We start from the raw sequence: 22757 nt of genomic DNA, 5'->3' as shown, positions 1-22757 counted from the left end.
AAATGATGTAAGCAATGACATCAATTTAGTTTGGGTTTAGGCTCCCATAATGGATCAAGTTTATGATCCAACAGAAGCAACTTAGTGTGTGGTAGTGTACTATGGTGAGTGAAGAGGCATCTAAATGTGTACCATATATTACATGTAAAACTGAGGCGTCTTTTCCATTGCGTTACTAAGAAAAGACATCTCAATGCCAAAGCGGAAATATCTTGACCCCTCATGTTGTTTTGTGATCATAAGCCGAGATAAAGATAACTCAACACCCTACAAAGGCAACTCACGATCAGTAGGTATGAAGGTAACTCAACGTTTCTATAGTTAATGGGTGAAGGCTTCTCTCGCGTTCAAAGGCATCTCATCTCTTACAATGAGTAAATGTATCTCAACACTCGGAGTAGAGATAAAGCGATACTCTTTTAACAGTGGAGGCAACTCAATGTCATGATAGTGTAATGAAGAATAATAGGAACATTTCAAGTGATTCAATATCTAATCAGAGATGCCAAAAAAAAAACTCATGTGCATTAATAATGCTAAAATTACATGCTATCTAGGAGGAGGTTTTTTTTGTTACATGATTAAGGTGTACATTGGTTGTCCCTTATAGTTTTGCAGAAGGTGTTTCTGCCAGAAATATGTTAGTTTATAATTGTGTTACCTGTTTGCAAGATGAGACTTATCGATACTCGTGAGACGTTATGGAGGGTTAATGGTTACACATGCTATTTCATGCTTTCCTTTGATGTTGCGCCATCTACGGTGGGATTCCTTGCATAATGCTTCCTCCAACACATGTTCAAGCCCCTTGAGCACAATAATGTTGGATGGAAGGGTTGGCCAACTTTTCCACCCATATATTTGGGTTGCTACTTTAGCTATTGCTGCATTAGGCCCAAATTAGGGAGGCTCATGGGATGTGTTTAGGAAAAACTAAGCCTAGAGCGACATCGCTTACGCATCCCCCAACACTCGTAAGGAGGCGATCCTAGCTAGGAGGACAAATAATATTTCTTGTGTTGTCCCCATTTTTTACCTATGTTCTTTTCACCATATGCACCTTTGGCATGCTTCAATGGACTGGCTAGAGATGAGGTTGGATGTTTTGGTTTTTAGAGAGGGTGAGGACAGATGTTTTAGCTTTGTGGGGAGACAATGATAGTTATTTTCTTGGGTAAGATTTGAACTAATTTTTCTAATATAATATGTTCCACGTTCATCGCACCAATCGTTGATGAGAAAAGTTAATTTTATTGACCGTGAGTGATTCACCCCTTCTGGTTTGGGCAGAGAGTCACGCCAACGAAAGGACTATCGTAGACCGATATTTAGATGAATTAAAGGTTCGATCATGGAGATAAGAAAGAGGGATGTTCATTGTAGAAGGTGCCAGCTTCCCTCTTAGTCTTGGTTAGAATATTTATAATGATCTTTAATACGTGTTTCAATCGAAAGATGATAAGTCTATTTATAGATTAATAGCTAGATGGATTCCTTAATTAATCTTTAAATTTTGTTATGGTACGTCACGTGTGTTTGTCAGATGTTTTATCTAGAGGTATCATCCATAAAGAGAAGTTGGCTCACAGGCCTTTATTCACAGAAGCAAAGTTGTCTGGAGACTCTGGTAATAAAAAAGGCTTGTACAGGGTTCTCAACTATAGAGATATGTTAGTATCAGGAGGTCATTCTCCGGAGGTATAATAGTAATACATAATTAAAATATTAACATTAAATAATAAATAATCCATTTATATAATAAATAAATAAATATAAAAATATTAAATTGTGAAGTTTGGTGGGGTACCTGTAATGTAAAGAGGCTGTAAGAAAATAAAAGGCTTAGCATATTCGTCGTGAACCCATAGATATTTTGGAATATTATTACATAACCGCACCAGAAACCTATAATTTCTACCCTTGAATCACTCTTTCTTAGCCCCCCGTCAAATTAAAACCCAATACTGATTCCCCCCAAAACCAAAGCCACCACTAATGTTTGCTTGAATAAATATCAATCGGTGTATTTTAGCCATGCATCGTAAAATAATATTTTTGCACGAACTCTGGGTATAAAAAGGGTAAAACGATGGAGGTTCTGTGTATGAAGGAATTGTTATTACTTTAGTCCAGAACGCCGCCCGATTTTGCACCCGCTAAGTTTACCTCTCTTCGTCTCCTTATCTTTCTCGCCTACTGTTTCTTTCTTGTTTTCCCTTTCAAGTTTCATCTGGTAGTCTCAAGATTTTTTTCCTATTTTGTTTTTCGTACTACAACTGATTGGATTCTTGTTGCTGATCTTTAAGCCCTTTTTTCTTTGTGTTTTTTAAAATCAAGAGTTTCCATCGATGGAAACCAAATGCCAAAACAACAAGCGTAAAGTTTGGCAAAATGACATTAATTTGCATTCTGGTACACGTTTGATGGTCAAGGTTCCTCGTTACAGGGTTTTTAAGCTCCTTGGTCAGTTCTTGATGGTTTTTGCTTTAACCATTATGTTACTTAAATTCATCCTGAACAACGAAACTGGTCTGAACCCTGAAATTGTATCCGATGATGCTGTTACCTCCGTTGATCCGATTAATCTGGAGTTTCTGCCAGTTTTGTTCAATGATTTGAACAATGAAGGTATTCTGAAACCGGGGAAAAAAGGAGTATTGTTGAGGGATGAATATGATGAAGAAAAAGAAACCATTCAGGGTTCTTTGTTGTCGACGAAAATCGATATGGAATTCAGTGCTGTAAATGATTTCGAAGAAAAAAGCTTTATCCCCAATGAGTCCTTTGATTTCATCTTCACCAAAAGCTTTCAATCCGCACACAAATTCATCGACCGCATCCTCAAAGTCGGTGGCATCGTTGTTGTTCAAGATCTGGGTGAATGGTCTTCACATTCATTCAATAATTCGTCTGATTATAAGATTGTTTACTACAGGAAATTCCAGTTGATAAATGTTTTTGTAATGAAAAAGCTCAAAAATGTTCGAACAACCTCAGCCACCACCAAAAGGCGGCTCTTTGGGTATAACACATCGGAAGCAAAGAAAGCGGCATTGAAGAAACTAGAAGATGTTCTTCTCGAACCACCGAGAGCATTCTCGGGGACATCGAAAACCTACCGCAAACGAACCAAATATTTACCGGACTTATTGGGGGACACGCTTGAAAGCTACCCTCGTCGGGTTTTCATCGACGTAGGCTCGCCGAAGAAAGACGGTGGTAGCAACACCAACTGGTTTTCCAAGCACTACCCAACACGGAACCTGGAATTCGAGATGTACAAGATTGAGACACTAACCAAGGAGTCATGGAAGAAAAAAGCGGTGCTGGAGACGACGGGGATGTCGGATTGGCTGAGAAAGAATGTGAAGGAAGAAGAATATGTGGTGATGAAGGCAGAGGCGGAAGTGGTTGAAGATATGGTGAAGAGCAAAGCTATAAGATTGGTTGATGAATTGTTCTTGGAATGCAACCCTAAAGGAGTTGGTGGAAGAAAAAATATGAGAAAAAGGGCTTACTGGGAATGTTTGGCTTTGTATGGCAAGTTAAGGGATGAAGCTGTTGCGGTACATCAATGGTGGGGTTGATTTCAGCTTTCATTTTTAATTAATATTTATCTATATTTTTGTAGGGCAAGCAACATGGTTTAAGGTGTGTGTTTGAGAAAGAGACATTTATTTATTTGATTGATTTATACTAAAATATATCTAAATTTTGTTTAAGGTGTCTAAGTTCTTTAAATTTTCAACTATATATATATATATATATATATTTAAATTTGTTATCAAGTATTTTTAGATTTTTATCGTTTTCATCACATTCAAGCACAAACGCCAGATAATTTTATTGTTTCAGTGTGGAGTTTTTTTTCCTTTTTTTTTTCTTTGTCGGCTCTTTAGCTTGGGTTGACTTCATGTGATTGAATTGTAGTGATATTTTTTCTCTTGTTTATAAGTTGTCACTTTTAAAATATGTAGGGTAAAGTACACAAATAGTCCTTCGACTATAAGGAGATGCTTTATTGAGTCCTTTAATTATTAAAAGTTACAAAATAGTCATTCGACTATATGGTGTTACTTTGTTGAGTCCTCTGACTATAAAAGTTATGTTTCAAACTCATCTTTTTTCGTGAAAAAATTCAATACAATCTGAGATGGATGTTAACATGTTGACTGATATATGATAGTTTTTTTAGATTATGGGATCATATTTTGTCATATTTCAATCTTCAGTTAACATCTAGCTCAGACTGTTGTCAATTTTTTAACATAAAAGGACGAGTTTGGAACATACTAAATAGTCGGTGATCATTTTGTAGCTTTTAATAGTTGGGGGACTCAACAAAGCAACACCCTATAGTAGAAGAACTATTTTGTAACTTTTAATTGTTGAGAGACTCAACAAGCATCACCCTATAGTCAGGGACGATATATATACTTTACTCAAATATATATTAATTATTTTATTATTAATGGTAAAACGTGGTTATAATTTATATGGATGATTCATTCTTTCTAATTTTTACTGAAAATTGCAGTCGATGATTAAACTGTTATTAGTCGATAATGTCGATTGTGAAGGAGTCTTTGAGGAGATTAAATCAATAGGGAGAAAGGATAGAGCTCCTAAATTTACGTTCATGATAATTCCAATAAAATTTGGAATACTGAAACTAAAATCCAATATCAAAATTGGTTAAATTACAAAAAATGTATATATTCTAAATTTTGAATATAAATATTATGAAATTTGTTGCATTGAGTTACTTATATGTGCTCTATATTATATTATTTTATGAAAGTTTTCACAGTCACCATTATTGTCAATTTTCTTTTTTTTCTTTTTGTCAAAATTTGCTTTTGAACTGAATTTTGTTTTTCAAAATTTATTTGAATGATTTTTTTTTTGTTTTAAATTGTTTTTGATCAAAGTTAGTTATTTTATCATATGTATATCTTATTTCTTCAATGATGTTTCAAAACTCATCTTTCCGTTTGGATATCAGTTGAGTCCAACGGCTCTATTTTTAAAATATCATTACTCGATTTTGATACTCACCTCTTAATTTTGAAACCAAAGTTACAGGTGACCATTTAATGTTCTAGATCAATCCTTTCAATGGCTATAATTCACTTCACAACTCCAAACGACTAGGAATATATTAGAGGATATGAAAAGAATCAAAAATAAGATGGAGAACAAACAAAAGCATTATAGAAAGAAAATATCAGCATCAAAGAGTTTTATATTACTAAATAGTTATATTTTTCGATGTAAAACATTTGTAAGCTTAAATTGTCTATATTGCTAAAATGTTATTTTAGTGAATACTTGATTGTGCAAACATATATTATCTTGTGATGTTTTTCTTTTATTTGTTAAATTTGTATTTATTCTTTGGGAGTGTGTATAATCAAGGTTTTTTGGTATGAACTTTGAAAGTGTTTGTAAGGTTGCATATTGTCTTTAAAGATGGATAAATCTAGTGAATTTAAGAAATTTTTAATACGGATACTAAGGTAGTGGATGCAGATTTAATTTAAAAGTCGAACCTCTATAAATTTTTTATATTTCAATTGCTTCCATCATAGAATTTATATTAAAAATTTATGGGCCAAATTGCATCTAAGAAAAGGTCAGTGGCTAAATTACAACCATTCTTTTTGTTAGCAAAATAAAATTCAGAAGGATAATAAAAGACGAACATAATAGTATGAAGGCGATGAAACAATTTCATTGAGAAATTGAAAATATAATGTATAAACATGGGAATGAAACTTTGTACATAATTCTGGGATGGATCAGAAGAAAAAGTTTACAAAAACAAAGAATCCATCACCGGATACGGTTCAACTGAGAGAATGGCTCATGGTTTGCTTTTGGAGCAGCTTTAGCAACTTCTGGGGCCCCAGAAACATTCCAGAATCTTAGTGTCTCGTCCCCTGCAGCTGATGCCACCGCGCATCCATCGGGGCTTTGAGCCATGTAGTATGACCGGTTAGCTCTGCCATCTTCACCATCGATGGATATTTCCAAAGGGTTAGCTGATTATTAGTAAATCCATGAGAACTCAAAAGCTCCCTCTCGTTCTTGCTCCACAGCAGAGAGCACACCTGAGAACCTGTATCGATCGAATTCAAGTATGCACCCGTATGTGTGTTCCAAAACCTAATGGTTCGATCACCGCCGCCTCCACCGGTGGCCAGCAAATTGCTCTGGAAAGGGCACCGGGCAAGGCCTTGACCGCAGATGTATGATCCTCCAACTTGTGCAACCATTGTGTTGGTGAATTCGAAGATGCCATGGACCTATCCCATATATGAACAACATTATCGTTGCCTCCGCTTGCTAGTTGTTGTCCGGAAGACCATTTCAGCTCGGAAACCTCTTGCTGGTACCCTCTGTAGGTTTCGACAATATGTGATCTGATTCTCACATCATTGTTTACAATCTGACCATCTATGCCTCCTATTGTGAGAGTGTGATTGTTCCATGCCATCGAACCAACTCTCGAACAAACATAATAGACATGTCAGAATAAGCGATGGAAGAGCAAAAATAAGCATAAAATGTATATAAAATCAAAACTTGTCGGTTCGAATCCGAATCCCAAAGTTATACTTTGGAATTGTTCAAGCCGATGGCAATATGCCGACCATCAGGTGCCCAATTCACACTTGTTACTGGACCATTTTCATCGTCAACTGTAATAAGTTCTGAGGTAGAACTATCTGAAGCATCCCACAAATACACAGTGTTACCAAGTGCTATTGCAAGAACATTGCCGCTGCCCCAATCCAATAAGTTCAAGTAAAAATCATCGACGAGATCAGAGCATCCAATGTCCTTTAAGAGCTCTGAATAATCAAAATAACAACCGTATCATACTAATGTATGTTGCAATTTCCAGGTTCTAGTCATATCATGCTCTAGTTACCTGTGGAATGTGTCTTCTAGGCTTTGAGGATTTGGTCGGATGAACTGAAGCAGTCGAATTATCGGAAGGAAAGTTTTCTACCGGTGTCAGTGGCTTGTTTTTGAAAGCCAAGATCCGGGTCCGGTTCATGTTCAAGTTCTAGGCCAGCATCTTCCTGTAGGCATCCTTGGCAGGTGAGCACACTGTTTGGTCCTCTTTGATCTTCCTCCCTTCGGTTAGTATGTAATGATCCCCTAAAACTACCCAAAAAGATCCTCTCATCGTCTTAAAGCTAAACCCGAGCCCTGAATCCACAAAACGAACCTAAAATGGCGTAGATCTAAAGAAAATCGTTCGTTTTTTTACCTTGGTTCGGCGGTGACTCTTCGCTTTTTCTGGCGACCTTTGGCTTGATTTATGCTATATTTAGTTGAGTATTGTTGTACTTCTTGGTAACCTTCGATTATTGACTCGTTTTTATGTTGGGTGCCCTCTTTGTTTGCTATTGGTTCTCCGTTTTTGTGTTGTTATTTGTGTTGCTTGCTGAGTTTTTTTGTGACTATCGTTGTTTGGTTGTTTTTATTGTTGTCCTCCTTTTCGGCCTCCCAAACGAGGCTTTTATAGCCTTCGATCGACCGTTTGATTCCGATGATCTCAGGGTCATCCCCGATCTTTTCGGGGATGTTTCCTGACTTGTTCACATTATGTTGAGGTCGTCGTTGGGCCGAAAATCCTGGACGTTCAACCGAAAGTCTCGGCCAACTTGTTGGCGCATGGCCTCCACGCGCGCTGCCGATTTCCTCTCTTGCGGCGCCCTTGGTTAAACACAAAACCCTAACTTTAGATTTTGGGCTAGGTCAAACCCCCTAACCGGGTTTGCTGGGTCAGGCTACCAGGTTGGGATCCTGGCTGGACCACCTGGATGTTGGACTTGGACCGAAAATGGACACGAAAAATAAATAAAATAAATACATAATAAATAAAAAATAGAAATAATATAAATAACAATGTTAAACTATATATACATTTTTTAAATGTTTTCAAAACCATTATATTATATATGTTTTCAAAGTCGTTTTTTAAAAACTATATATTATGCGTTTTCAAAAGTATTTTTAAAACCTATATAATATACGTTTTCAAAAGTTTTTTAAAAAAACTAAATATTATAAATTTTTAAAAATATTATATATTATACGTTTTCAAAAATATATTTTTTAAAACTATATTATACGTTTTCAAAAATATGTTTTTATAATTATATATTATACGTTTTCAAAAATATTTTCAAAACCATATATTATATATTTTCAAAAAACAATTTGAAATATTTTATATATTATATACTATATAAAAGCCCTTAATGTCCCAGACGAAAATGGGTGTATACATCTGCCCCTCTTTGCCCATTTATCGTGTAACGAAAAAAATAGGGCAAATATAAAAGGACACAAATTTTCGTTCAGTAAGAAGAGGGTCCAAAACTGAATTTGCTCCCGTGAGTCTGATATTTTTCTCTGTGATTGAAATCCAACTCAATGTCTGTTGACTCTCTTATCGAATATCTTCTGTCGTGGAGTTAAAATTCGACTTGAAAATTCTAATAGATCATGGCTCCCTGTTGTTGAGCTGAATTACGGGTGACTCATTCGTCATGAAGTTGAGTCGATCTTGGATGTTTCGAGTATGATATCCTTCGCTGTGAAGTTGAAATCTAGTTCGAAATTGAAAAATGGATTCTTGTTGCCAAATCGTAGTCAAACTTGGTCTCCTTCTTGGCTTAAAGACCTCGGTTTGAAAATTCAACCAGAAAGTAGTTTCTTGCAGCTACCATGCGGTTGATACGCCTTTGAGTTGAATGGAATTGAACTCGAAAGTTTTCATTGACAGTTAGCCCTTCTCGCCTTGAACTATACTGTAAATTAGGTTAGGAAATAATTCCTTATTGTTGCAGATCACTCACTTGTTTTCAAGTTAAGTCGATCCATAGGGCACGATATCCTTCTTTGTGAAGTTGAAATCGTGAGTGTATCATTCATCATGAAGTTGAGTCTAGATTGAATAAATTTTCCTTGGGCTAGATATCTTTCATGTGACGTTGAAATCTAACTTGGATAGGATGCATTGTTTTTTATTTTGAGCTTCCTTTGAATTCAATATTCTTGAAATTGGCTCTGACAAAAAATCTGCAAAATTGTGATGTTCTTATGTATTTCTAAAATGCATATGCAACATATGTTTTTTTAGGGTTTAGAGAGAAATCTCAATCTCTTACTATCATTCTAGATGGCTCTTGATTCTTGCCAATTTTGAATTTTTGACCCTTGATTTATAACTCTTCAATGGGTTTTGATATGATATGCACTCTGGGAACTTGCAAAGAAGCTTTACTTATAGTCTTGATTTAATCAATGCTTTTTTATTAGCATTTAAGTCATTCTTTCGAGTATGTGCAAAACTTTATTAGCTTCCGAACACCTGTATTTTCATGAAATCTTTTTATAGTAATACACAATGATCCGTTCCAAAAGTGAATAAATTATTCTTATTTAAATCAATGGGAGATGCTTAAAAGGAATTGATTTTCATTTTAAGAAACACCAAAAAAAGAACAAAGAGTACATGGCAAACACTCGGAAAAAGCCAATACATAAAAGAAATACAAGTAGATGCCCTAGATTTCGACAATGCGAACACCTTTGAACTGACATACCGTTAGATAACTTTTGACTTCAGCTTTTGTCAAGGGGACTTCAAAGATGTGACAACATTTGAGAGAGTGCAAAGCTCCTCCAAATTGTTAAGTAGACAAAAGACTTGGATGTCGTGATGTTTTACTGCCTTGACCAGGGACCTTTCCCATGTGTGAATCCTGGATCATTATCCAAGCTGCCCTTCTGGGTTTTCAACTTAGATCCATCCTTGGTTTCAAGACTCCCTTTGTGGGTTTTCATCTTGTTTTTCTTTTTAATTTTTCGATTTAGAGTGCCATTTCGTGTTTTCACTCTAAACGTTTTTTTTCTTCAACTTAGGGTGCCCTTTCGGGTTTTTACCCTAAGTTAAATATTTCTTGATTGCATCTGAATTAATGGGATTAGGTAGTTTTGGCCCGTCTATTTCAGTCAGATCAACGCTCCTCCATGAAGGCCTTTTTTACGACATAAGGCTCTTCCCAATTTGGCATCCATTTTCCTCTGAAGTCTTTTTGAATTGGCTAAATCCTCTCCATTACAAGATCTCATTCACAAAATACTCTTGGGCACACCTTGTTATTATGCTCGAATCATTCGTTTTTGGTAGAGTTAACCATGGTGAATAACCATCAACTTCTTTTCTTCTATTAGGTTTAATTGATCATATCGAGTTTGCACCCATTATGCGTCATCTAGTTTAACTTCTGACAAAACCTGGAGTGATCGAACTCTACCTCAATGGGAAATACTGCCTTTATCCTATATGCTAAGGAAAATAGGGTTTCCCCAGTCGAAGTTCGTATCGAAGTTCGGTAAGCAAACAAAAAAATGTATTTTCTCGTGTAATCATTGTATGTCTCAACCGTTTTCTCCACTACTTTCTTGATATTTGTGTTTGTTGCTTCTACCGCTCCATTCATCTTTGGTCTATAAGCAGTAGAGTTATGATGCTTTATGTTAAATTGTTCACAAGCAACATCCATCATCTTGTTTTTCAAGTTTGTTGCATTGTCGATAATGATTCTTTCAGATAAACCATACCAACATATGATCTTCTTTTTCAAGAACTTACAAATAGTGGACTGAGTGACACTGACATATAATGAAGCTTCCACCCATTTGGTAAAATAGTAAATTACTACAAGAATGAACCAATGACCATTTGAAGCTCTTGGGTGGATTTGTCCAATGACATCCATGCCCCACATAGAAAAGGGCCATGGTTCCGTCATCAAAAGAGGAGGGTGAGGCGGAACATTTATTTTATCCCCATAGATTTGGCATTTATGACATCTTCTAGCATAGTTGATGTAGTCGCCCTCCAATGTGGACCAGAAGTATCTGTATCTCATAATTATTCTTAACATCATATGTCCATTTGTATGAGTTCCACAAACTTCGTCATGTACCTCTTCCAAGATCATCTTTGCCTCTTCTACATCTACACATCTTAACAAGACTTGATCATGGCTTTTCATGTATAAGATTTCCCCATCAAGAACATATCCGGCTGCTATCCTTCTGATTGTTCTTTTATCAGTTTTAGTGGCTTCTTCTGGATAGCTTTGGTTTTTAATATATTGAATAATGTCATGGTACCAAGGATTGGTGTCTTTTACCTCTTCGATTTGGTAACAATGAGTCGGGTACTCATACGACTGTATATCAATTGGCATAATGTCATACTCCTGGCCAGCCTTGAATACTGTTGCCAAGGTAGATAAGACATCGACCTTTTGATTCTCTTCTCTAGGCACATAATGGAAAGTGACTTCATCAAACTCTTTAAGTAGATCCAATATGAGCTTTCGGTATTCCACCAGCTTTACATTTTGGGTCATTCACTGTTGAAAATTAACGGATACTAACATATCATCATACAATATGTTACGTTATTAATGATTTTTTTTAAAAAATATCATGTCACTAGTTATGTTTATTTTTTAATGGTGGGTAACCAAAATAGATTTAAAGCATAACTTTATATATGATTTTGAAAAAAAGAAATTGGTGACCGAAATGGAACTATTAGAATAATTGAGTGACTAGATATATAGTTTACCCTAGATAATATATAAACAGTGGTCATGTTCTCGCCTAATCGTCACTAATAACTTCTCTACTAAGCCTTGTATCTCTTCTATTACACTAATAAATACAATGAACTCCTTTCCAGGGTTTTGAAGACTCAAACTTTGCCCCTTACCATTCTGTTTGTTGGGATATTGTTTCCATGAGTATTCGATTAAGTCAAGTTGGGTGGAAAAAATTGAGTTAGTCAAATTTACAAGTACCATTTTATCATTCAAATTTCATTTGAATTTTTTTTAAATGAAGTCTAATTTTTGAAATTATAATCAAGTTCAATTGAATATATTTATTCAAATTTATGTTTAAATTTAGATGTAATTATGTTACACATCCTTTAGATTTCCCCATGAGTCACATCTCCATTTTTACTCCCCTCCAATCGAAAAATAAGAAAGAACTCCTTTAATTGATGACTCCAGAGGTCCATATCCTCCTATCAACAACATTTGATAAGATATCTTATAGACTCATATGGTTTACAAAAATTAAATCTATTGTCAAATGATCGTATCCATTTAACTTGTCAACTTACAAGTAATCATAAAGACCTTAGGTCTGACACGAACACTAAGAGTTACTATAAAACCCCTTAGCCAAGATTCAGAGAGTGGACTTATTCTTTAAATTGTCTCTTTTTAGCTCCAGACTTTCTTTATCACCATAAGATAGTGGCGACCACGACACATTTCTTCTTCTAAAATCATTGATTGCAGCTCTCCACCCAAATAAAAATCACCTATAGTCTCCATAAACCAAATGTTACTTATAATAATTAAAGTTATGAGCATGGAACACCTCTTGATGAGAAGGAATAAGTCGAGATGAATCCCCAAGAGTAAAATAACCAACATCAATCCATCATCTTCCTAAAATTTCCCTTATGTACTTGGTTTTTTCTAGCCAATGGCTAAGATCAAGCTGCAGAACTTGCATGTGTGGCCAGGGTTTTAAATAGCGTTCGCGGTCACGTTTTCGGTCGCATCGTTTATCACAGTTGCGAATGTAATGGATGTCATTGTGGTCATTGCGGGTGTTGTGGTCGTGAATTTTTTTTAAATGTCGCACAACTTGCCCTAAAATGACTAAATTAAATATAATTAAAATAAAATTGTAAAATTTAGATTTAGAAATTTAGATTATTGAAATTAAGACTAAATTAAATAAAAAATTAAAGTTTACATTTTAAACTTGGGATTAAATTGTAAATTCTAAAAGTGGGAGGGATGTCAAATTAATATATCCTTTAAAATTATATTTTAAAAATTATTAAAAAGATAAAGCAATCCCCTCCCCTCTTCCCCGATCTTTCTTTTATTCTCAACTTCCCATCCCCGATCTTTCTTTTACTCTCAACTCTCCCCTCCCATTTTCCTCTCCCCCCCCATATTTCATTGTATAAAAGAAAAAAAATATGCTTTCACTCTCAACTACCCCTCCCCCTTCCTCCTCTCCCCGACCTTTCATTTTTTGAAACAAAGAAAAATTGCGGTTGGAAATTGGAATCACGATTAGAATAACGCTTATAGTGTCCTGTGATCGGCGTAATCCGCCGTTACCCGTTAAATTGCGGGCTCGACATAACTACTATTGGTGTGAATCCGTTACCCACCACAAAAATCATGAAAATCGGTTTCGGACGGCGGCGTTATCGTAATATCACGACCGCTATAGCATTTTCTATCCGTAATTTGAAACCATGTGTGTGGCCTCAAGCTTATTGGGAAGCCTAATCGTAGTTGCAGTAGTAGGATCAACTGACCCTCCAATTCCACTGAAAGCATACGACGGGGAGAAGAAAAAGCAAGGAAGATAACATAGACAACATGACACTCTTTTTCACTCGAATGACTCTTCCTATGAGCGTTGGCAACGGGTAGGAGACATCGTTCAAGGCCTTGATTTTACAAAGCACACCCTATCAACCTGCCCTAGTTCGGACCATGCACAACTCTAATCAATTTGGCAATCCAAACATTTGAACAACAAGTCTAGCTCACGTCGTCATCAAGCACCACCACCGTCGTACACAAGCAAAAGGCTGATGAATCTACTGGGCCTATCAACTAAGAAGCAGTGGATGTTGTTAACATGGATGTTTATTACTATGATGACACCATAGGTATCATCAAGAAAGGGGTAAGAACACAAGTAACACTAGTAATTTCGTGTAGCCAATAGTTACGAGAGTAACTCTCCTAACATTCCTTTAGGCTCAAGACTTATCTCAAACAAACTTATTAGTTAGTCCTCCATCTTTGCTTTAGATTAAATAGAATGAGACCATCTATATTGTATATGAGATAAGCATGTCTTCGCTCTAGACGAGGCAAGACTCGGAATACAAATTAGTTGTTTCCACATAAGAGATAGGGAAAACTTCCTTTTAGAGTAATGTGTAGTGTTGAAAAAATTTTAATACATGCAGTTACCAGAGTTCTTTTTCCTTCATTTAAAACACTTAAATTCTCCTAGAATATCTTCATTGTTATCTCTCCAAGAATGTTTATGCCATCTGCAATGTCTCCATTGCATTGAGATACTTCTACCATGTTATTATGACATGGAGATGTCTTCGATCTAGTTAAGAGCATCGAGCTATCGAGCCGCCTCCACGACATTCTAAATGAAAAAATGTCTTCATCATTTCTTTATTAGCCAACCATACGAGTTAAGACGTCTCTATTATGGACAAATAACATTGAGATACCATCGCCATTTTCTGTAAAAGCGTCGAGATATCTTCACAGACCTACAAACTCTTTAAGGCATAGAGTTACCTTCACCCCAAGCTTACGACGTATAGAATTTACCCGAGGGGTCGAGTTATCTCTCTCTAGGAATAAAATTTCTCCATTGTACCTTATCGAGCATCTAGATGCCTTTGCCCTAGCAAGACGGATTCCTTAGCAATGAAGAGTGTGAGAGATCTCAACGTTATTCGACCAAGTAGAGGAAGCAACTCAGTGTGTGGTAGTGTACTATGGTGAGTGCAGAGGCATCTAAATGTGTCCATATACTACAGGTAAAACTGAGGCATCTTTGCCATTGCGTTACTAAGAAAAGACATCTCAATGCCAAAGCGGAAAAATCTTGACCCCTCATGTATTTTTGTAATCATAAGCCGAGATAAAGACAACTCAACACCCTATAGAGGCAACTCACGATCAGTATGTATGAAGGTAACTGAACGTTTCTATAATTAATGGGTGAAGGCTTCTTTAGCGTTCAAAGGCATCATATCTCTTACAATGAGTGAAGGTATCTCAACACTCGGAGCAGAGATAAATAGATGCTCTTTTAACAGTGGAGGCAACTCAATGTCATGATAGTGTAATGAAGAATAATAAGAACATTTCAAGTGATTCAAGATCTAATCGGAGATGCAAAAAAAATCATGTGCATTAATAATTCTAAAATTACATGCTATCTGTGATGAGGTTTTTTTGTTACATGATTAAGGTGTACATTAGTTGTCCCTTATAGTTTTGCACAAGGTGTTCCTGCAAAAAATATGTTAGTTCATAACTATGTTACATGTTTGCAAGATGAGACTTATCGATACTCGTGAGACGTTATGGAGGGTTAATGGCTGCACATGCTTTTCCATGCTTTCTTTTGATGTTGCGTCATCTACGGTGGGATTCCTTGCATAAAGCTTCCTCCAACACATGTTCAAGCCCCTTGAGCACAATAATGTTCGATGGAAGGGTTGGCCAACTTTTCCACCCATATGTTTGGGTCGCTGCTTTAGCTATTGCTACATTATGCCCAAATTAGGGAGGCTCATGGGATGTGTTAGGAAAAACTAAGCCTAGAGCGACGACGCTTACGCATCCCCCAACACTCGTAAGGGAGGCGATCTTAACTAGGAGGACAAATAACATTGCTTGTGTTGTCCCCCTTTTTTTTACCTTTGTTCTCTTCACCATATGCACCTTTGGCATGCGTCAATGGACTGACTAGAGATGAGGTTGGTTGTTTTGGTTTTTAGAGAGGGTGAGGGTTGATGTTTTAGCTTTGTGGGGAGACAATGATAGTTGTTTTTTTTGTAAGATTTCAACTAAATTTTCTAATATGACATGTTCCACTTTCATTGCACCAATCGTTGATGAGAACAATTAATTTTATTGACCGTGAGTGATTCACTCCTTCTGTTTTGGGCTGAGAGTCGCGACCAACGAAGTGACTATCATAGATCGATATTTAGATGAATAAAAGGTTCGATCATGGAGATAATAATGAGGGGTGTTAATTGTAGAAGGTGTCAGCTCCCCTCTCAGTCTTGGTTAGAATATTTATAATGATCTTTAATATGTGTATCAATCGTAAGATAATAAGGCTATTTATAGATTAATAGGCTAGATGGATTCCTTAATTAATCTTTAAATTTCGTTATGGTACGTTTACTTATCAGAGGTTTTATGTAGAGGTTTCATCCATAAAGAGAAGTTGGCTCGAAGGCCTTTATTCACAGAAGCCAAGCTGTTTGGAGACTCTGGTAATAAAAAAAAAAAGGCTTGTCTAGGGTTCTCAACTATAGAGATGTGTTAGTATCATGAGGTCATTCTCATAGTAACACATAATTAAAATATTAACATTAAATAATAAATAATCCATTTATATAATAAATAAACAAATATAAAAATAGTAACATTGTGAAGTTTGGTGGGGTACCTCCAACGTAAAGAGGCTGTAAGAAAATAAAAGGCTTAGCATATTTGTCGTGAAACCATAGATATTTTGGAATATTATTACATAACCGCACCAGAAACCTATCATTGAATCGCTCTTTTTTAGCCCCCCGTCAAATAAAAACCCAATACCGATTCCCCAAAAAACAAAGCCACCACCAATGTTTGCTTGAATAAATATCAATCGGTGTATTTTAGCCATGCATCGTTAAAAAAAATATTGGTGCATGAACTCTGGGTATAAAAAGGGTAAAACGATGGAGGTTTTGCGTACGAAGGAATTGTTATTACTTTGGTCCAGAATGCAAAGCACCCGCCTTGCTCTCGTGGGTGGGAATCACACCACCGCCCGATTTTGCACCCGCTAAGTTTACACAACTTCGTCTCCTTCTCTTTCTCGCCTACTGTTTCTTTCTTGTTTTCCCTTTCAAGTTTCATCTGCTAGTCCCAAGATTTTTTCCTGTTTTGTTTCTCGTACTACAACTGATTGGATTCTTGTTGCTGATCTATAAGCCCTTTTCTGTTTGTGTTTTTTAAAATCAAGAGTTTCCATCGATGGAAACCAAATGCCATAATAACAAGCGTAAAGTTTGGCAAAATGACATTAATTTGCATTCTGGTACACGTTTGACGGTCAAGGTTCTTCGTTCCAGAGTTTTTAAGCTCCTTGGTCGGTTCTTGATGGTTTTTGCTTTAACCATTGTGTTACTTAAATTCATTGTGAACAACGAAACTGGTCTAAACCCTAAAATTGTCTCCGATGATACTGTTGTCGTCGCTGATCCGGTTAATCTGGAGTTTCTGCCAGTTTTATTCAATGATTTGAACAATGAAGGTATTCTGAAACCGGGGGACAAAGGACTATTGTTGAGTGATGAATATGATGAAGAAAAAAAAACCATTCAGGGTTCTTTGTTGTCGACGAAAATCGATATGGAATTCAGTGTTGCAAATGATTTCAAAGAAAAAAGCTTTATCCCCAATGAGTACTTTGATTTCATCTTCACCAAAAGCTTTCAATCCGCACACGAATTCGTCGACCGCATCCTCAAAGTCGGTGGCATCGTTGCTATTCAAGAGTTGGGTGAATGGTCTTCACATTCATTTAATAATCCGTCTGATTATAAGATGGTTTACTACAGGAAATTCCATTCGATAAATGTTTTTATAATGAAAAAGCTCAAAAATGTTCGAACAACCACGACCACCACCAAAAGGCGGCTCTTGGGGTATAACACATCGGAAGCAAAGAAAGCGGTATTGAAGAAACTAGAAGATGTTCTTCTCGAACCACCGAGAGCATTCTCGGGGACATCGAAAACCTACCGCAAACGAACCAAATATTTACCGGACTTATTGGGGGACACGCTCGAAAGCTACCCTCGTCGGGTTTTCATCGACGTGGACTCATCGGAGAAAGACGGTGGCAGCGGCACCAACTGGTTTTCCAAGCACTACCCAACACGGAACCTGGAATTCGAGATGTACAAGATTGAGACACTGACCAAGGAGTCATGGAAGAAAAAGGCGGTGCAGGAGACGACGGGGATGTCGGATTGGCTGAGAAAGAACGTGAAGGAAGAAGAGTATGTGGTGATGAAGGCTGAGGCGGAAGTGGTTGAAGATATGGTGAAGAGCAAAGCTATAAGATTGGTTGATGAATTGTTCTTGGAATGCAACCCTAAAGGAGTTGGTGGAAGAAAGAATGTGAGAAAAAGGGCTTACTGGGAATGTTTGGCTTTGTATGGCAAGTTGAGGGATGAAGTTGTTGCAGTACATCAATGGTGGGGTTGATTTCAGCTTTCATTTTTAATTAATATTTATCTATATTTTTGTAGGGCAAGCAACATGGTTTAAGGTGTGAGTTTGAGAAAGAGACGTTTATTTATTGATTGATTTATACTAAAATATATCTAAAATTTGTTTAAGGTGTCTAAGTTCTTTTAAATTTTCAACTAATATATAAATATATATCTAAAATTTGTTATCAAGTATTTTTAGATTTTTATTTTCCTCACATTCAAGCAGAAACACCAGATAACTTTATTGTTTCAGTGTGTGGAGTTATATATTTTTTTCTTTTTTGTTCTTTATCGGCTCTTTTGCTTGGGTCGACTTCGTGTGATGAATTGTAGTGATATTTTTTTCTCTTGTTTATTGAAGTTGTCACTTTTAAAATATATAGAGTAAAGTACAAAAAATGGTCCCTATACTATAAGGTGATACTTTATTGAGTCCCTTGACTATTAAAAGTTATAAAATTGTCCTTCGACTATAGGGTGTTGCTTTGTTAAGTCATCTGACTATTAAAGTTACAAAATGATAACCTGACTATTTAGTATGTTCCAAACCCATTTTTCCGGTTAAAAAATTCAATACGTTTTGATTTGGATGTTAACATATTGACTGAGATATGATATGTTTTTTTATTATTATGTGATCATATTTTGTCATATCTCAATCCTTAGCTTAATATCCAGCTCAGACTGTCGTCAATTTTTTAATAGAAAATGACGAGTTTGGAACATACTAAATAGTCAGGTAACCATTTTGTAGCTTTTAATAGTCGGTGACTCAACAAAGCAACACCCTATAGTCGAAGAACCATTTTACAACTTTTATTAGTTGAGATACTCAACAAAGCATCACCCTATAGTCGAGGGACCATTTGTATACTTTACCCAAATATATATTAATTATTTTACTATTAATGGTAAAATGTGGTTATAATTGATATGGATGATTCGTTCTTTCTAATTTTTACTGAATATGCAGTCGATGATTAAACTGTTATTAGTCGATAATGTCAGTTGCGAAGGAGTCTTTGAGGAGGAGATTAAATCAATTGGGAGAAAGGAGAGAGCTCCTAAATTTACGTTCATGATAATTCCAATAAATTTTTTAATATCAAAATTGGTTAAATTACAAAAAGATATATATATTCTAAATTTTGAATATAAGTTATAAATATTATGAAATTGGTTGCATTGAGTTACTTATATGTGCTCTATATTATATTTTTTATGAAAATTTTCACTAGAGATGGCCATGGGTCGGGTTGGGTTGGGTTTTTGGTCCACCCGACCCGACCCGAGAACAATGACTCATCCACCTGAGATTCGACCCGACCCGCATGAAGCAAGATTTCACCCGATCCGACCCAAAATAATAAAAAAATATTATTTTTATTTAATAAAAACAATGAATTAATTAAAATATATATATATGGGGGTATTATTGTAATTATTCCTAAATATTTAAGGTAAAATTATATTTTTTTGAGTTATGTATTTTTCACCTTAAACCCGAACCCGACTCGGACCCGGATTGTTTTTTAAAAAATTATTTTGAATTGAATTTTCTTTTTTTTTGTCAAATTTTGCTTTTGAATTGAATTTTTTTGTTTTAAATTGTTTTTTAATCAAAGTTAATTGTTTTATCATATGTATATCTTATTTCTTCAATGATGTTTCGAAACTCATCTTTAAGTTTTAATATCAATCGAGTCCAACGGTTATATTTTTAAAATATTATTACTCGATTTTGATACTCAGCCTTTAATTTTGAAACCAAAGTTACATTTGATCATTTAATGTTCTAGATCAGTGCTCCCAACGGCTATAATTAACCTCACAGCTCCAAACGACTAGGAATATATTAGAGGATATGAAAAGAATAAAAAATAAGATGGAGAACAAACATAAACATTATAGAAAGAAAATATCAACATCAAAGAGTCTTATAGTACTAAATAGTTATATTTTTCGATGTCAAACATTTGTAAGTTTAAATTGTCTATATTGCTAAAGTGTTATTTTAGTGAATACTTGATTATGCAAACATATTTGTCTTGTGAAGTTTTTTTATGTTTGTTTGTTAAATTTGTATAGATATTATGTAAATTAAAAAGTTATGGGCCAAATTGCATCTAATAAAATTCAGAAGGATTATAAAAGACGAACATAATAGTATGATGGTGATGAAACAATTTCATTGAGAAGTTGAAAATATAATGTATAAAAATGGGAATGAAACTTTGTACATAATTCTGGGATGGATCAGAAGAAAAGTTTACAAAAACAAAGAATCCATCACCGGATACGGTTCAACTGAGAGAATGGCTCATGGTTCGCTTTTGGAGCAGCTTTAGCCACTTCTGGGGCCCCAAAAACATTCCAGAATCTTAGTGTCTCGTCCCCGGCAGCTGATGCCACCGTGCAGCCATCGGGGCTTTGAGCCATGTAAAGTACTCTAGACGTATGACCGGTTAACTCCGCCATCTTCACCATCGATGGATATTTCCAAAGGGTTAACTGATTGTTAGTAAATCCATGAGAACTCAAAAGCTCCCTCTCGTTCTTGCTCCACAGCAGAGAGCACACCTGAGAGCCTGTATCGACCGAATTCAAGCATGCACCCGTATGTGTGTTCCAAAACTTAATGGTTCGATCACCGCCTCCTCCACCAGTGGCCAGCAAATTGCTCTGGAAAGGGCACCAGGCTAGGGCCTTGACCGCAGATGTATGATCCTCCAACCTGTGCAGCCATTGTGTTGGTGAATTCGAAGAAGCCATGGACCTATCCCATATGTGAACAAGATTATCATTGCCTCCACTGGCTAGTTGTTGTCCGGAAGCCGACCATTTCAGCCCGCAAACCTCTTGCTGGTGCCCTCTGTAGGTTTCGACAATATGTGATCTGATTCTCACATCATTGTTTAAAATCTGACCATCCATGCCTCCTGTTGTGAGAATGTGATTGTTCCATGCCATCGAACCAACTCTCGATGTGTGACCGCCTCTCAGAGTACGCAGCTGAAGCAACAAACGTAATAGACATGTCAGAATAAGCGATAGAAGAGCAAAAATAAGAAGCTGCAAATGCATATAAAATCAAAACCTGTCGGTTCGAAGCCGAATCCCATAGTTGTACTTCGGAATTGTTCAAGCCGATGGCAATATGCCGACCATCGGGTGCCCAATTCACACTTGTTACTGGACCATTTTCATCATCAACTGTAACAAGTTCTGACGTAGAACTATCTGAAGCATCCCACAAATACACGGTGTTACCAAGTGCTATTGCAAGAACATTGCCGCTGCCCCCACTCCAATAAGTTCAAGTAAAAATCATCGACGAGATCAGGAGCATCCAATGTCCTTTCAGAGCTCTGAATAATCAAAATAACAACCGTATCATATTAATGTCTGTTGCAACAAAATTTCCAGGTTCTAGTCAAATCATGCATATCATGCTCTAGTTACCTGTGGAATGTGTCTTCTAGGCTTTGCGGATTTGGCCGGATGAACCGAAGCAGTCGAATTATCGGAAGAAAAGTTTTCCACCGGTGTCGGTGGCTTGTTTTTGAAAGCCAAGATCCGGGTCCGGTTCATGTTCAAGTTCTCGGCCAACATCTTCCTGTAGGCATCCTTGGCAGGTGAGCACACTGTTTGGTCCTCTTTGATCTTCCTCCCTTCGGTCAGCATGTAATGAGCATAATCGAAGTCCATTGCCGAACGGTTCGGTATGAATCTATCCATCTGATTATACCAAGAAAAAAAAATCAATTTGAAAATCAAGAAATCAATAACAAGAAAAACCCAGATCTGCAATCACCAAAATCAAATAAAATACTGTATAAAAAAGTAGAAATGTTTACATTTTCTTTAGAATTATTCCTTCTCAGGAGAAACTGCTCTTGGAGTGGCCATTTAGATTGACCATTCAAGTTTGAAAAAGAATTCAAAGATCCTGCATCCATAATATCAAGTATCCCAGAAAAAAAAAACAGATATATATAACAAAATAGAAACGAAAAGCAACGAACAACTCAAGATCCTGCAAGAAATAGTTATGTAAAATCCAAAAAGTTATATAATATTACAATCCGCAACCTGCAAAATATCCAATTAAAATTTAATAGGAAAAAATCGATTAACAAAAAACAACATCAAATGAAAAACGCTGTAGACAAAAGAACAATTAGAGAAATTCGTTGAGAGAGCGGCTGTAGATGTTCGATTGAGAGTTATTGAAGAATTATGGGGGAATCGGCGGAGTTTATATAATGATGTTCGAGTAAATTTTTAATATGAGTTGAAAGAATATCTAGGGTTTTAATTTTGGGAAGCGGCAACGGCTATTTTTTTTTCTTCAGGAAGATCTAGGGTTTATCATGGGGAGCGGCAACGGTTAGTTTTCTTTTTATTTGTATTATGTGTCACAATTAACGCTTATTGTTCGATGAGTCGAGTTAAGTAAAAAATTTAAATTATTTGAGTTAACGAGTTCTATTTTATAATTCAAACTTGATTTAAATTATTTCGAGTTGAGTCGAGTTTATAAAATTCAAGTCGAGTTGTTTAA

The 22757-nt window shown here is 36.1% G+C and overlaps 3 protein-coding genes and 1 pseudogene across 3 annotated transcripts; 2 read left to right on the top strand and 2 right to left on the bottom strand.

Annotated features, from left to right (window-relative positions):
- The first annotated feature begins 2348 nt into the window (after positions 1-2348).
- LOC120203048 lies at positions 2349-3588 on the top strand. The gene has a single exon (XM_039203416.1). The coding sequence runs from the start codon at positions 2349-2351 to the stop codon at positions 3585-3587; it is 1239 nt and encodes a 412-aa protein (XP_039059347.1). The 3' UTR covers position 3588.
- Positions 3589-5797: 2209 nt separating this feature from the next.
- Positions 5798-7198, bottom strand: LOC120203047 (annotated as a pseudogene).
- Positions 7199-16555: 9357 nt separating this feature from the next.
- Positions 16556-18262, top strand: LOC120203082. Its single transcript, XM_039203441.1, has one exon. It carries the CDS (start codon positions 16947-16949, stop codon positions 18183-18185), a length of 1239 nt encoding a protein of 412 aa, XP_039059372.1. The 5' UTR covers positions 16556-16946; the 3' UTR covers positions 18186-18262.
- A 2218-nt stretch (positions 18263-20480) lies between these two features.
- On the bottom strand, positions 20481-22484 carry LOC120203081 (cell division cycle 20.2, cofactor of APC complex-like). The gene is given in 5 exon segments (XM_039203440.1): positions 20481-21205; positions 21291-21494; positions 21496-21561; positions 21656-21931; positions 22051-22484. Coding segments are annotated over 5 exon segments (1371 nt in total). The 5' UTR covers positions 22153-22484; the 3' UTR covers positions 20481-20482.
- Between the last annotated feature and the right edge of the window lie 273 nt (positions 22485-22757).

The sequence above is a fragment of the Hibiscus syriacus genome, unplaced genomic scaffold (assembly GCF_006381635.1).
Source record: "Hibiscus syriacus cultivar Baekdansim isolate YM2019G1 unplaced genomic scaffold, ASM638163v2 tig00009023_pilon, whole genome shotgun sequence".
NCBI lineage: Eukaryota > Viridiplantae > Streptophyta > Magnoliopsida > Malvales > Malvaceae > Hibiscus > Hibiscus syriacus.
The sequence above is the reverse complement of the archived record's forward strand: the minus strand, read 5'-3'. Positions and strand labels throughout refer to the sequence as shown.